General features: G+C 32.1%; 1 protein-coding gene and 1 non-coding gene across 2 annotated transcripts; one reads left to right on the top strand and one right to left on the bottom strand.

Annotated features, from left to right (window-relative positions):
- Positions 1-53: 53 nt before the first annotated feature.
- On the top strand, positions 54-2,977 carry LOC141457346 (E3 ubiquitin-protein ligase CCNB1IP1-like). Its single transcript, XM_074134207.1, has 5 exons — positions 54-503; positions 593-764; positions 2,042-2,133; positions 2,219-2,324; positions 2,407-2,977. The coding sequence occupies exons 1-5, from the start codon at positions 294-296 to the stop codon at positions 2,463-2,465; spliced, it is 639 nt and encodes a 212-aa protein (XP_073990308.1). The 5' UTR covers positions 54-293; the 3' UTR covers positions 2,466-2,977.
- An 11,155-nt stretch (positions 2,978-14,132) lies between these two features.
- TRNAH-GUG (transfer RNA histidin (anticodon GUG)) lies at positions 14,133-14,204 on the bottom strand. Its single transcript has one exon. It is a non-coding gene; the product is annotated as a tRNA-His (tRNA).
- Between the last annotated feature and the right edge of the window lie 2,710 nt (positions 14,205-16,914).

Below are 16,914 nucleotides of genomic sequence, written 5' to 3'. Positions count from 1 at the left end.
GAGATAGCGCAGGCATCCATATATTGGGTTTAAGTGGTGGTAGATTTGAATTAATTGTCAATAGAATAAGCTGATGACTAAAAAATTTCAACTTCTTATTTCCTATTAATTGAGATTTAAATAATGATCCTCGATTGAGGGCATAAATATATTTTTCTGCGGTTGATCAATAGTGATTTATTAGTATTTATTTATTCAAAGTTTAAAGAGTGTAGAAGATTTGATAGAAGGAGAAAGAGTAAAACAAAACGAGATAATACATCAGCTGTTTTTCTCCTAAAAGTGAATTTAAAATGTCGGATACGTTTATGTCCTGCAATTACAAAAACTGTATGACACCATTAACAAGAATTGCATGGATAACACGATGTTCTCATGTATTTTGTGAAGAACATGGTGAAAGATATTTTGAAAATAATGTCACTAAAATTAAATGTCCTGCCTGCAATGAAACTATTAGTAGAGAAAATGACATAATAAAATCAAATTTAAATCCACCAGATGTATGCTTTTCTTCTTCATATTTTCTTTGTTAATTTAAATTGATTTTTCCTTGCTAGTCTTAACTACAAAGTTTTTGTTTTACTTTTAGTTATTAGTAAGCTGTGTGCGCCCTGAAAAAGCTGTTGAGTATGCCGCTTATGCCTGTAAATTGTGGAGCTATCAAATGCAAATAAAACGAAAATATAATGTAGAAATGTTAACGCAAAAGTATGAAAGATTAATACTGGAAGGAACTTCTCAACTTCAGACTGAAAACAGAGGTAATCAATTATTTGGAAAATTACTTTGTCTATTATAATAAATGTAATCTCTTAACTGAAAATCGAACGCAGTGCAATTCGTTGATATAGTAACTTCCGTCTTTTTGAGCACCCCGAGACAAGAAATTTTCTGCAAGGGAAAGCATTTCTTTTTGTTTTTGTTCACTGGATAATTCTTAAAGTAAACAATCATAACATTATTGAGATAAATATTCTTCCCTTTCGAAAAACGTATTTTTAATTTTAAAAGTTAATTAACAAATCTAAATTTAGCCTTATTCTTGAGAAAACTAAATATGATTGAGCAATGAGTTAGCTGCACACAATAAATATCTGTAGAAAAATAGTAGACTTAGTACTTCTACAAATGTTGCGACTTTTTTTTGAGCTCTCCAGGCTTCAGCATAAAGAAGTGGCTGAAATCTCCTAACATTAACCACCAAACACTTAACAGTTTCTGTTATCATATGCCAGAATTTAAGTTAATATACAGAGTGTTGTCTTGGCCTATTGTGCGATGTGAACTGTTCATGGACAGCTAAAACTCAGTAAACTGCGCGGTTAGAATAATATGAAGACCATTAGAGAGTTGGAAGTTAACCGTACAATGAGTCCTAAGCCAATTCTCTGGGTAAGAACCAATCCCAATCCTATAGCAGCTTCTATAGGCAGCATTGTAGATAACTGGCACCTATGGCAGCATTGTAGATAACTGGCACCATTTACCAGCACCGGCGAGGAAAGATAGTAATCGCGTCCGAGTTACATTCTGATCCATTGGTAAACTATACAAATAGGGGGGCGCCAGTTTAACGATCACTAATTGCCTCATAAATCCCAAAATTTTGAAGCACAAATGGGCTAAATTATATCCTAGAAAATAATTTATTTCTTTTCAAATCCTCCACTTTTAATGCGCTTTTTGTAACTCTTCAAGGTAACTAGTTTTTTTCAAGCTTAAAAATTATGTCACAAGACAGTGTTGGTTCTAAAGGTAATTTCTATGAATGTAATCAAGTAACTCGCTTGACTAAAGTTTACAAATATACATCTCTGAAGTTTGAAAGGAAATGTTTGGGATATATTTAATAAATACATTTATTTTGTTAAAATTTGCCGAAGAAGTGAAATTATTTTTAGTTTACTTAATTTGAATTTGAAATTATTTATTCCTTTTTCGTGGCGAAGGGAATATTATAGTGTCATTTATTTAAACTTTTTTTGGGAAATTAGAAGTTTAAAAGTTGCAGCTGTATTAAATAGTTTGATTAAAACAGATTTGAAGAAATATCTGTCAGACATAGATGCTCGCTTGAGAAAAGTTAATGAAGAATTAGCAAGGACCAAACAGAAACTAAGAAAATATAAGGTAATTTTATAAAATGATTAAAATTATTAATAAAAGGTTTAACGAACAGCTTGTCACATTAAATTTAAACATTAAATTTTTGCAGGCAGCCTATGAAACAATGTGTTCTTCAAAACATAAAACTTTTCAGAGGAACAGGGCATTATTAAAAAGTGATCAATTGTTTTTAAGAAATAGAGACAATTACAGTGGTAATTGAATAAAAAATAATAACTTTTTTATATTCTATTTTCTTTTTCTTGCTGTATTTTAAAAAATTGACTTTTCTTTCAGATGAAATATCATGGGGAAAAATACCCTTGGATAATTCCCCTTTATATGAGTCGGAATAATTTTTTAATGTAAAATTAAGTTTTTTGTTAAGTACAAATAATTCATTAAGTTATTATTATTGTTGTAAAGGAAGAAAGATTATTGCTAATTTCGGTTGTAATGTTTTATTTACATTTTTGCCAAGCTTTCAGTCTGGGATTTGGGTCATCTTTAGGTATTAAAAAGAATATATTTTTACATCTTCACCATCAAAGAATAGTGTATGATGTTAAAAATGTAAAAAATATTATAATTGTTAATTTGAGCCCTGAAGATGACCTAGCCCCTTGTTCGAAAACATAGAAACAAATAAAATAAATTATACTTATAACTGAAATAGGCAATTCTCTTTCTTCCTATTGGATTAATGGATCAGTCATCAAATACGATGAATAATACTCCGCAATTATTGTTCAATATTTTTCAATCCAAGTTTGCAGAAGTTCATTGTTCTTTATTAATTATGTTAAATTAAGTTTAAAGTAATTCAAACTTTTTAATTTTTAAAAAGATGTTCATAAGTAATGACAAATTAGCTTGTTTGTTATTTTCTTTTAAATAATTCGCGAAGATGGCTTTGTTTGACCTCTTGCCTCAAGCTTATTTAATTTTAACTTTGAGTCCTTTATTTACTATTGAATTTATTGATGAACGTTTCGCTACCTCTAGTGATTCATTAAGTACCATTAAGTTCTTTTCCTATCTTCATTAACTGTTTCTTCGCCGGTTTATAATTTTCTACTATTCTTTAGTAATAATCTTTCATTGAACTAAAGATCCTATCGTTCTATGTAAGTGTTATAAATTCATCAGGAAAAACAAGTATCAACAGATTGACCAGGTTCAAATTCATTCATTCTTATTCTTTTAAGTAATTATTTTTAAAAATAATTTTAATTCCGTAATCGTTACTAGGATAAACCTTTTGCTATTTTACAAGAATACTGTTTACACGTAATAAAAACCAACGAATTCATGCAATTAGAAACAAAGTAATCAGAAAAAGCAAGAACACATCTAATAAGTGGTCGTCAATCTATGGCAATTTTGGTGACCCAGTAAACAATTCATAGTTATGACAATCTATAGTTATTCTTGCTATCGAATTGAGATGTGCTTTACTGAGATGCGTTGCAAAATGTGATGAAATTCTATATTATTATTAATCAGTGAGTACACGTTTTAAACAACTACTTTTCTGCTAACATTTTATGATTTCTTTCAAGTTAAGCTATAAATAAGGATTTGATGATAATAAATGTAAAGCTATCTATTTAAGATATATTGAATTATCCCAACTGTAAATTTTTTTCATTTTCTGTACTCTGAGATAATATGCAAGCTAAATAGAAGTGATATGACCCACCAGCAAAAATTTTTGTGAAAAATATCATTGGTTAAATTGAAAAATGACCCACTTGTAAGAAACGTTCTGACTGATCTAATGGTAATTCGACTTATAACCACTATCCCACCTTTGAATGAAGATACATTGTCTAGTAATTAATCCGATTTATTTCATAAAAACATTAAAATATTTTCTAGAATTATAAGAATAGTTTTGATTAGTAAGTAAACTTCAATAATATTTTATGTCAACCAATTATATGGCTTCTAAAATATAGGATAGTGATCGTAGATTATTGTGCTGTGTAGGCTTCACATCCATTTAAAAGTAGATTAAAAAGTATTATTATATAATAAGTGATAATGTAGCATGAACGCTTTTTTACCTTTTAGTGCTTCAACACACAATAACTTCTTGTTTTCTGTTAAATTTGTCTTCATCTGTTATGAAAGGTAGCTGTAAATTGTATGTATGTATTCTGAAAGTATCTGGTGTGTACACTCACATTATTTTCTTGGCCGAAATTATTATTTTTTTTTTTTTTGAAACATTGAATTTGTGTGAGGGGGGAAAATAGCTAAAAATCCACATTTATTCATTTAGAGGGACTTTTATTCAATTTTTTTTTTTTAGGAATTTTACTGACATTTTAAAATCCATTTAGGATCATCTTATTAATTTTAACACGTGGGTCTTCCATTCGCTTGTAAAGTCTAGATCTACACTGATCTCGCCATGCCAGAGAACTCATACAGCTTCCTAGCGATTGTATTGCCGGCCATTCCCACTTCTTCCTATCACAAACTGCTCCTCCACATCAACCTCATCCTGCGAAAAGAAAGAAGAAGAGATTTGTGGTTAAGAACCTTTATAGTTCTTGTAAGAAAATCTTGCCGTCTTACAAGGTGCAGGGTGTCTCCTTGAATAAAATTTCATGTATTTTATTATTATTATTATTTTTTTGTGGGTATTGCCCCCTCTGCTCTCTAATACCAGAGGAGTTATATCGCATACTAGTGGCAGCTGTGCAATCTGACTGAATCTTAGAGACATTTGTTTACGTTTTTAGTTTTCACCTTCATATAACCTTTATTAGTATTTATTTATTTTTGCAATTATCAGTTTTAATGGTTCTTTTTGGATGATGAGATGACCCGCTTCTTTTAAAAGACCGTTTTTAAACAAAAGTAACCTATATCAAAATCAACTATTTACTTCAACTTTTACTTCAAAGTTATAAGAAATTGGGAGGAAAATATTTATTTTTGTTAAAAAAATAATCTGAGTTTATTTTATTTTTTTGTTCACTCTGTAAATAAAAGAAGCTATTGCGAACTTGCGGAATTCCTATTTGAATTTATTTTCACAAATAAAAACTCCATTTTGAGTACAAAAAAGAGGACTTTAAAAATTGTTCAGTGTGTAGTATTTGTGAGATGAGCGTATCTAAAAAGTGGAAGCAGCCAATTGGAAGTGCCACATTATTAGATTTTTCAGTTTTTTTGTATTATTTTTCTTGAAAATGATTACAACGAATTTCTTTTAAACTCAAACGCTCTCGGCACACATTTACATCCATAACTTTTTATAATATTTTCGAATGAATATCAGTACTTCAAGCAGTTCTGGGGGAATAGGTGAGTTATGCTGTTCGTTCTAATGTTTCATTTAGGTATAATGAGTGGCTTCATCACCCATATAAAATTAATAAGAATTAAATGTAAGTATAAATTATGAATTTGTAGAAATTAGGTTCTGCTACTTTACTGTTCAAATTTGTTGTGGTTTTTAGCGATTTTGTTCGCATAAAATATATGAAGGGAATATCATTGGCTTTATTGTCAAACATTTGCTGGAAATTTCTCTTAGGTGCCCAATCTATCAGTTAATAGTAAAGTCTAATACAAAACAGTATAGTCTGTGAATACATCGATAGAGAAACATTGTTATTAGCCAGCCAACTTTACAAGAGGCGTAAAGCTAACAACGTTCCCGGAACATTGGTTGTTCGCCGCAAACTTAACCCCATCCGAGTACTGAATTAAAAGTACCAACTGTTAAGTCAATGATAAGCCACAACGATTCGAACGACCACCGCCACTGTATTGTCCCGGATTGTAACAATGAGATTTAATGTCTAGAATTACTGCACTCTGGCGGCGCTAGTGGTATTTAATAATGAAAAGGGTGTCAACTTGTACATTGCATTCTATTAAACAAGTCTATCTAGCCAATCATTGTCACCAGGCGTGTTAAACAGATTCACTTTAATATATCGAATTCTATTATTCTTAGATTTTTGATGTCCAAGTATATCTGTGGAGTGTATTGTACATACGTCAGAGCATGGTTGTGTATAATAACCGGTTAGATAATTGGTCACAAGAGTGGAACAATCTTTAGTTTAAAATATTAGGGTGGAAATACTTTTAAAAGGAAAATGGATGGGTATTACCAAGTGAAGCGACGGGTGGATATGGAGTGGTTGTATCGAAAAAGGGACAAACTGAGAGGGTGATTTGGATGAGATAATATTTTTGTAAACCCTTCATGGGAATCAAATGTAGCAATGACTTATTTAAATGAGGTCGAACTTAAACTGAAACAATGTTTTTTTTTTTTGTAACCAAAGAAGTTTGTAACCTACCAGGTGAGAAACACTTAAATAATATTGTTTTTTTTAAGGCGTGACAATATTTGAGGTCAATGGCGCCAGGCACGGTTCATCACTGGATAGTGAGTTGTAAGAAGCTCCAAGGAAGAGAAAATCGAAGGGCCATACAGCTGGATTTGAACCCAGGATCACCGCGTTGGAATCCAGTATTCGCTAAACACTGAACTAATCTCTTCCCTGAATCAAATGATTCATTCTATATAAAGAACTTTATTAACTTAATTTAAGATTAATCTACATAAATCTGATGACAAGTACTGTAGTTACAATCGAAGATCTATCACAGGCTATTCATTAAGTAGATGACCTTTCAGGCTTCTACCACTTTTGAACTTTACAACTGATTCCCTTATCGGTTTCAGATTTTTATTCATCAATTCAGGTAGATTCATCAGTTTAGTGCGGAGATTTTGACTTCGTTTATGTTACCGGTTCGCACTGCGAAATTAGAAGGCATAGACATAGAAACAGTTAAACAGATAAACAAAGCTAGCGTTACAATTTCCACCCATATTATACAACAAAACAGTTATTTTAAATTAAAAAAAAAAACCCGTTTGAACAAGTATAAAGTCAATGACCTTTCACTGTCTAGAATCCCCCAAAACAAGAATAAACTCTTGGGGCAACTCGGAAAGGGTTGAAGAACGTTTCATCTTCTCTTGCACTGGTCATGATGCAAGGAACCATACGCACAAGGGGCAATGACCCCTTCTAGGCATCAATTTTTTTGTTTTTCAGTTCTTTGAACTCTCAGTTTAAGTTACTAGTCGTAAATACTGGAGATTTCTAATCCGGCCCACCCTTAAAGTACACAAAACTGCCCATTCTGTTTATCCTTAAATATTTATATTCTTGAAAACCAGAAGGCGTCTATTCTTGTGAGGTACAATAAAGAATGAGAAGAAAGAGCAGCAATTGTTGTTAGCGACCACTTCTCACTAGGTGGTACCTACGGATCCAAAGGACACATTGTGGATTATCTATTTTCTTTAGCTAGGCATTAAAGCGAATTACTTTGGGGGAAATCCTACATTACAATTGTATAAACAAAAATCCTCTTGTACTTGAATATATTATTTGGAAATAGTTGACATTGAATAATATCTAATTTTGATAAGAAAATTAGATTAATTTCAATTTTTTTTAAAACATAAATTGTTGGGCACATTTAACAAAGTAAACTTCTAAATTTGTTAATGGTCCAAAACAGATATTATCTTAATCGTAATTTTGCTTATGAATACATTCTGGAAGATAAAAGTGATGCTTGTGCGTTAACAAGTTCCACTATACAGGGTGAACCAGCAAGTACTGTCCATAGGCCTACTGTGTGTAGTTCATCTAAAGTGGAGTTCAATGACGTATTGGCCAACTTCATATTTTCCACTGTTCTTGAGTGACGTCACTTTAATTTTTTTTTTCTAAATTCATTACTTTTTTCCAATAAAAATGTTATTACTCAGAAAGTTTTAGTCCGAATTCGATTCTGATGACTCGGTTAGAAAGACAGATATTTCCTAACATTTTCTCAAATATTTCAGTGAGACCTTCTGATTTACTTTTGTAAATGTTTAAAGTGCAATTTGACTTTCTTTGACTTCCTTATTTTAAGGCAATCTACTTTAAAAATTGACTACTCGTCCATCTAAAAAGAGTTTTCAATGAATTGAACAACTTTATAACTAACACCCTTGAGTGCTCGTGAACACGTTTTCTTGCAAAACAAACGTAATTTCTCATATGAAGATAAAAGGAATCCTGGAAAATGATATACTGTTTGAAAGCCCATTAGGCAAGGAAACTTTTATAAAAAAGTGCCAGCACCTAGGCCTGATAATGATCACGTAAGGGCCTAATGAGTCTCCTTAACAATTTCGATTAATTTTATTTTCCCAGTTTCCGGAGTAAGATTGAGGCTGTTTTGAGAATAACTTATGCTTCGAAATGGTGTCAATTTTTAAAAAATTTATCTGTTATTTTAACCGAGTCATCAGAATCAAATTCGGACTAAAACTTTCTGAGTTATAGCATTTTTATTGGAAAGAAGTAATGTTTTTAGAAAAAAAAATAAGTGACGTCACTCAAGAACAGTGGAAAATATGAAGATGGCCAATACGTCATTGAAGTCCACTTTAGATGTACTACACACAGTAGGTCTATGGAACATTAGTTACTGGTTCACCCTGTATAGGTTTTTGAGATTACTGAAATTAATTCGATAATTATCAACATGAAATTTGACTTTGATTGCAAAGCATTAAATTTCGGTAGTTTAGGTCGTAATAAGACGGAAAAAAAATATATAGCATGAAAAACTTTGCTTTTGTGCTTAGAAGACTGATTGAACGAAATTTTCAAAAATCTCGGATTTTAATTTTTGATTGAAAATAAAACTATTGAAATAAAAATGTTTATTAATTATATTATTAAATTAGTAAATTTATTATTATTTTTATTAAGTTTTACTATCAAATTAGCTTACAGAAAAGTAGAAAATAACTTAAAAGTGCACATTTTTACTTTTTCTTTTATGTTCACAGCTACTTTCTCTCAATAAACCCCAAATATAGTCGCCCATCATGTTTTCATTGTATTGGCCTTGATAGCGTTGTTCAAAATTCATGATGTCCTGATGGAAACGTTCTCCTTGCTCTTCGGAATAGGCTCCCATATTGTTTTTAAATTTATCCAAATGAGCATGCAGCATATGTACTTTTAATGACATCCTGCAGCCCATGGCCTTAAAATTTGTAAGCATATCCTCAACCAACTTTTCGTAGTTTTCAGCTTTATTATTTCCTAAAAATCCAGAAACTACTGCTTTAAAACTGTTCCAACTTGCTTTTTGAGTACGATTCAGCAACGTTGGAAATTTTTCATCGGCGAAAATCTGTCTTATTTGCGGACCAACAAAAACCCCAGCTTTAACCTTTGCTTCCGATAACTTCGGAAAAAATTTTTTTAAGTATCCAAAAGCTTCTGAAGTTTCATCCAGTTTTTTAACAAATTGTTTCATCAACCCTAACTTAATGTGCAAAGGCGGCATTAACACTTTTTCCGCTTCAACAATCGGCTCAAATTTGACGTTCTGTTTTCCGACACACAATTCTGTTCTTACAGGCCATGACCGTTGAATATAGTGTTTAGAATCCACTCTGCTATCCCACAAGCACAAATAACACGGATACTTTGTATATCCACCCTGTAGCCCCATTAAAAATCCCACCATTTTAAAATCTCCAATCAGCTCCCAGTTATACTCACGATACTTTACAGATTCAAGCAAAATTTTGACACTTTCATAATTTTCTTTAAGATGTACTGAGTGAGCAATTGGAAGAGACGGAAATTTATTTCCGTTGTGCAATAGAACTGCTTTTAAACTTTTTGTAGAGCTGTCAATGAATAAACGCCATTCGCTAGGGACACAGGGTATGCCAATTGCTTCAACGTGAGATGTCTTTAGTTCATATTTCACGTCTCGAACTTTAATAAATTGACCACATATAAAACAAAATGCATCAGCATCGTATTTGCACTTTCGTGACGACATTTTAAGTTATTCTGGGCTTGTAAATAACACCTGATGGTTGTTTATCACTCGGGTGCCATCTAGCGGCACAGTGTAAACGTTAATACCCCACTCTCACCGCGCGGTCTTTTTAAAAATATTAAAATCAATTAAAATTTATGAAAAAATTGAAAAATGAGTATTATTATTATAACTATCACAAAAGCAAACTTTATACCGAAAAAAGGTATTTTCTTTTCGTTTTTGTGCATAACTAACTGGAAAATAATAGTATAAACTTTAGGACAAAGAACGAAAATTTTTTTGTAGATGGGCTCATTATAATGAAAACAAATGTTTTGACCAAATGGAAAATAAAACTTTAACCGTAATTTATTGCTAGCAGAAGTTGAAGAAGAAATTAACTGGTGACTTAAAGAGTGACAAGTAGCAAAATGCACTAGCAATAAATTTTCCAATCACACGTCACTTTAAAAAAAAAAAACGTATAATATATGTATTAAGAAGACATGTCTTAATCTCTGTTATTTTGTTTACACTCAGCAAGTAATACTGGTGGAGTCCCTAAAGTGAAGAAGTCATTGCCCTGAAATCTGCTACTGCAGTTAGGTAGCAAGGAGTAACGCATTTCTGGTATTGCTTGCAGAAGTTCAATGCCCTCTGAATCTACTAAGAAGTCAAAGAAATACATTAAAATGCAGTAATGTAGCAAATTACATGGATAGTAACTTTATCTTTATTTAATTGGTACCTGATTGGTTGATGTCATCTCCGTCAGCTGATAATTATGACGTGATTTAGTTACAATACTGAGTCACAACTTTGAATCTTAAATATCAGTGGTATTACAAGTTCATTCAATAATTTTTAGAAAGAATTCTACCAACAATCAATTAGGACTGGAATTCTCATGTGTATGTAACATTTGATTGGTCATTACTTTTTTACTAATTAGCTTTAGTAATAATGTATAAAATATTCTTTTTAAGGTTCCCAGAGCCCAGAAAAGTATTTTTCTTTACAAAATAACCCATTAGTGAGTAATCCATCGTAAAACGGAAAATTGCATAAAGTTAAAATTTAATATTTCGCTTAAATTTAAACAAAGAGGAACCATAACCTTTTGGTCTCTCTTTACAGACAACACTGTCCATCACCAGCGAACTGAAAGAAGCTCTTAAGAAGAGCAAAATCTAAAGGCCAGAACTGGATTCGAACCTGTAACCTGTGACGTTGGAATCCAGTATTCGCTAATCACTCAGCTTAATCCCTTCTCTGAAATGTTATTGCTAAAATAAAATAGCTACCCTAAACTAGAAAAAGCTCTAATGATCTTACTTATGTAAATGGATTTTTTGTTATCTTTCTGATCAAAATAAATAATTAAACAAATGTATCTATTTCAATTAATAAGAATATCTTTATTTCCTTATAAAGTAAAACGAAACCCTTTACAAATATTACAATATTTGTAAACCAAGTTTAATATTTTTAACTAGACTGTACATACTGATCTTAACATTCCTTTTATCATCCAAGTCGCCAAAACACGGTACAGAAAACTCCATTTCAATCTTTAGACTCACGCAAATCCTCTAGCTCTCTACTAGAATTCTTCCTAGCAACCCATCAAGACGACTTGAAAGACAGCTACCTCTTGATCTCTTCTCCCAGTGAAGAGAGTGACTGATAGTTCAGCGTCTTGGAGTGTTACCACTGCGGTAACTTCTCCACTCGTTTACCTCTTTGTTCAATTTTATTAATTGTCACTTACAGCACCAATGCGCTGGTTGTTTGCATAAATGAACGAAAAAGAAGTGGGTTGCTTGACCAGGCGTACCATTTTACTGAATAGAGGATTTTATACTTTATTTTTTGAAAATGGTACTTTAAAAATCAAAATCTTCCTATTAGAATTCTTCCTGGCTACCCAATAAGACGTCTTGAAATACAGTCACCTCTTGTAAATGCTAAAATAAAGGAAAAAATTGTGAAAAAGAATAGAAACACGATAAAATATCATAGAAAACTTCAAAATATCACTAATCTATTGAGGGAAGGGATTAGCTATGAGGTTAGCATACTGGACTCCCACGCGGAGGTCCCGGGTTCGAATCCAGCAGCTGACCCTTAGATTTTCTTTTCCTAGGAGCTTCTTACAGCTCACTGTCCGGTGATGGACAGTGTTGTCTGTAACGAGAGAACACTGTCCGGAGGCCGGCAGTGCACTGGAAAAAGCTCCGGGCGCTAATGACCTCAGCTGTTGATGCGCAAAAAAAAAAAAAACTAATCTATTTAAACAAAATAATATCTAAATAGGCAATATGTCTCCATTATTTTGCCTTTAGAAGGATGGCAAAGAAAATGTCAGTAATTTTTCAATATTTCAGAGTGAAAATGTTTGACAAGTGCCGAGCTGTCAGTATACCATTACTCGACGTGTGTGGTGCAGCATTTTACTGATTTATTATCCCAACTATGTCACCACTCTGGCAGAAACTTCTTAGGATATGTGGCTTCCAAGTACTTGGCGCTTACGGCTGTTAAGAAATGTGCTTAATTAGCGAGTATTTCTTTTTTAATTGTATTAATTAAATTTGGACTCCATTTTAGTTTCCATCTTGGCATTGAGATCATAAATGTGCAGCATTTATGAATCATTATTTACGAATTTCACTGAATATTTGTATAGTTTTCTAATTTATCTCGCTATAGGTTTGCTGACTTCTTTCATACGCCCAGGAATTCCCTCTTATATCTGGTTTTGAAACTCCACTGATGGATTTTATCCATAACAGAAATAATTATGAATTATTTTGTTATTGATGTTCTCTCTTCTCGTTTATTATAAAAATAAACATTATTATCTTACTCTCATGATGTCCTTTCGTTTCGCTTTTAATTAAAGTGCTGAAAATAATCTTTATCAGTATTAAATATGTAACTTGAGCAAGCATCTTATTTTTGCCTTGATGATTTCCCAGAGTAATTTTAGAAGAATATCAAAGCCTTAACATATTTTCTTGTACAGTTAGGTAGTACTGTTTGGGTTATTTTAGATTTACCGATTTAACCAGTTAAGATTGTTTGACGTGTATACACGTCAAACCAAATCTCTATTAGGTGCGTTCGACGTGTATACTCGTCAAAAATATAAAATTACCATTAACGACAAAAACTCGAAATTTTAATAAAATACAATAAGAATATTATTTGGTGGATGTTTCCTTTATCTTACCCAATAAAACTGCCAAGTATTTTATACGGTGGGGGGTTGGAGGGAGTCAGCCAAATGATAAGTGGTTGGTACATGTTTGGTCACCGCTTTAGAGATTGGGGAATTACCTCACACAAATAGAAGCTCTCAACCCTTGTGCAATGCCGTTTTTTACCTTAGATAGAGGTTCAGACCTCAGTACGAGCATGATTTCATTTTGAACAGAATTTAAAGCTCTTTTCTTCCTTGTAAAAGCTCTTGCGTCTCTAGTTAACTAGAGCAATGCACACGTGAAGCGGTGCAAGATTTTTGAATGAGCACAGAATGCTCTGTAATCTCAAGCCCCAGAAATTGCAGAAAAAGTCGCTTGCAGTGACTATTATGACGTTGTAAATTTTTGGTTGTTTTGCCCTGCGTTCGACGTGTAAACCACGTCATTGTCTGATTTTAATTCCGCACACTGTGGGTTTTTTTTTTAAAAACTAAATTCCACGCTTAACTGGTTAAGGGAGCTACAAACAAAATCAACAATAATTTGTTGTAACTTAAAAACAATGTTCTTCTCAACAATTACTGCAGGTGTTGTTTTTATCTGCAACAATTGTTTTGATAAAGCGTTTGCATGCTTTTATTTCGAATTGATAAAAAAAAGTAGTTGCAAATAGGAAAGAATAGTTTTCTATAAAAAAATAATTTTTAGTTGTAAAGTAGTTGCTTTATTTTCAAAACGTGTACGTGTTTATCAGATGAGAGACATCAAATTTATTTTAAATTCTATGTATGAATCGTAAGATTCAAAAAACAGTAAAAATCAATAAAAAGATATTAATATAAAAGTACTAACATTATTCAACTTTTTTTTCGTTCTTTCTTAAAATATACAATATTTAATCAACGAAATGAATAAAAATAATGCCGTGACCAGGATTCGAACCTGGGTTATTGCGGCCACAACGCAATGTCCTAACCACTAGACGATCACGGCTAATCTGGGTGAATGACACTGGCTGCATAATGCAAAGTAGAACAAGTAAATGGAGTGACCTTGCTAGCAAGGATAGTAGACACTTGGCGTGAGTTTTTTATTTTTTTTTTAAACTTTGTGATTGAGTGACAATTCTTTTCCCTAATTACTATTTTGAAAGCGGAATAATAATGACCCAAACAATTTTTTTTTAAATAATTGAATTCTGGTCTTTACCTTTTCATGATAATAGTGTAAATTTTGTTAAATTTTAGTAGCCTTCTTTCTAATTTAGATGAAAGAACTGTTCGGACAAATGAAGAGCATTGTTCTTAGCGGAAACGTTCTTTTTTGGGGGGAATTTAATTATAAATTTTGGGCAATATGAATTTGGAAAGTTGGTAACAAAGAATTCTTCCAATACATAGAATGTTAACAGCGATACGTTAAAAGGTGTCAAGAACGTCGAACAAGACTAAGGCTTACGAACAGCGTAAACCAAATTTAATTATTGATAAACAACAGGTGAGAAATATATGAAACCCATCTTTATTAAAATGACATTTAAGCGTTAAATAAGAAAGTCATTAAGAACGATAATAGAGATCTGCTATGTGCATCTTTTTGGGGACAAAAATCAGCAAAACAAGCGCAAAAATCCATAATAGGAGCGCAACCAGAATATTTTTTGGGGGCAACGGTGATTTAGTTTGAAAAGTGCTTTTTCATTTTAAAACTATTCTTTCGTTTAGGATGCAATGCAATCACTTTTTTAGCGAGTTTGTTTTCTTAGAATGTGCTTGCAAAATAATTTAGTTTAGGCTGTAAAATAAAATAAAAATTACATTAAGCTTATGATTCTGCGAGGTTCTCGGGCAGTCCCAATGTAGAAAGGGGTGAAAACTGGGTTGTAAGGTCACCTAATTCAAGGTACATTACCTTGGTAGGCCACGGAAAACTAGCCACAATCTTTAAGGCGGTGCTAGGTGCAACAATATATTTATTCTTCAGAGATCATAAGACAAGGATAATCGTGACTTAATTTTTCAGATATTCAGGGGAGTTCTACTGGCTACCTAGTCCTACGAATTCAAGGTGAAGTTTTTATCTAAATAGTCAGTCCATTTTTAATTATCTTGCCTCCGAAAGTTTTTACGCCAGGAATTGGGTTTTTGTTTATTATGTTACGTGTTTTAAATCTCTTCATATACAAGGGTATACTTCTTTTCTAAAACTTAAAATCCATACAAAAATTCGCGCGTTTAGGCGCTTCGTTGTTTACAAAAAAGGTAACATCAACACCACCAAGAAGAAGAAGAAGAAGTATATGAAGAATAAGAACAAGACCAATTTTTGAAAAAGCTCATTTTCAGCAACTTTTTTCTCAAAATCTATCAGATTTGGATTGTTGCAAAAAAATTACAGTTATAAAGGAGGATTTGCCCTACATTATAAAGAAAATTTGGGAATTTTATCTTTTATAGGAAAAGAGAAAAAAATTGTCAAAGTTGAGTGTTTTTCAACGTTACACTTTTTCGTGCACTTTTTGACGATCAACCCTTTTACAACTACTGTCCTTCCGGATAGTTTTAATTTATATTTTTTGAATTGCTAAGAATATTATAACATTTATTATGAATTCTCGAGGTTGAATGTAAAATTCTTGAGGAACTGCAACCGAATTGAAGTGTAGATAATTTTTGGTTAGTGAATTCAATAATTAGCTTCAACTTTTTGTTATTCATTTATTTATTTATATGTCTCTATGATTATTTCATAATTTAAAATTAATTATAAATTCTTATCTCATAAATAAGTGAATGTACAACTAATTTACATTTTTTATTTTTAGGTTAGCTAGTGTTTCAGTTTGTAGTTATTATCAGTTGTTTATATATTTTTGTGGAGCTACTCTTTTGTTTGCGTAGAAGTCAATTTGGCAGACGGACCTTGAGTCCATGTCTAAGTGTTATTATTTATTTAATTTCTCTGGAATTCACAATATTTTTTTAAATAAAACACTAATATTATTATTATGACAAACTGAGGTGGTCACTGGATTTTAGATTTATTATTAATTGTTACGAGCGCCACCAGGTGTCTCTGTTACCTTAATACCATTATGAAGATACTCTGCAGCCAGCAGTAAGCTGTCAATTAGCTTAGGACGACCTAACTCGTCGGTGTGGAAATTTGAAAAGGGTTCGACAAGTTTCATAATCTGTCTGTTCACTTTTGATTGCTGAATCCCCCTACTTTTGCTTATTCTAATCTACTAAACAGTGATGCTTTTGCACTTCAACGACGATATCTCCTTTTCTACTGAACTGATTCACACATATGCTGCTGATATTGCGTTCACACTCAGATTGCAATTTTGATTATGCTCCTTTGGTTAAATATAATAAACTACGTTCATGTTTTGTCACTATTTAGGGTGAAGGGACCAGTAATTGACTGGGCACCAGTAATTGACATACCAGAAATAAACTGGTATTATAAGGGATATGAGCCGTTTTTAGTGGTGATTCTTTCAATTTCGTTATTGAGAAGCCTTTGGGCAGCAGTTCCAGAAAAATATTAATTATTGGAAGGTTCCTTGGTATCAGTGGAAGGTTATTTGTGTTAAAAGTTCAAAATCAAGGAAAAAACAAGCCGTTGCTAAGGAGGATTGATAAGAAAATAATTTTTCTTTTTTCTTATTTTTCGTTTATTTGTTCATATATTCGTG

Source organism: Rhodnius prolixus, unplaced genomic scaffold, assembly GCF_049639745.1.
Source record: "Rhodnius prolixus isolate KJV_2025 unplaced genomic scaffold, Rpr scaffold_10, whole genome shotgun sequence".
Lineage (NCBI taxonomy): Eukaryota > Metazoa > Arthropoda > Insecta > Hemiptera > Reduviidae > Rhodnius > Rhodnius prolixus.
The sequence above is the reverse complement of the archived record's forward strand: the minus strand, read 5'-3'. Positions and strand labels throughout refer to the sequence as shown.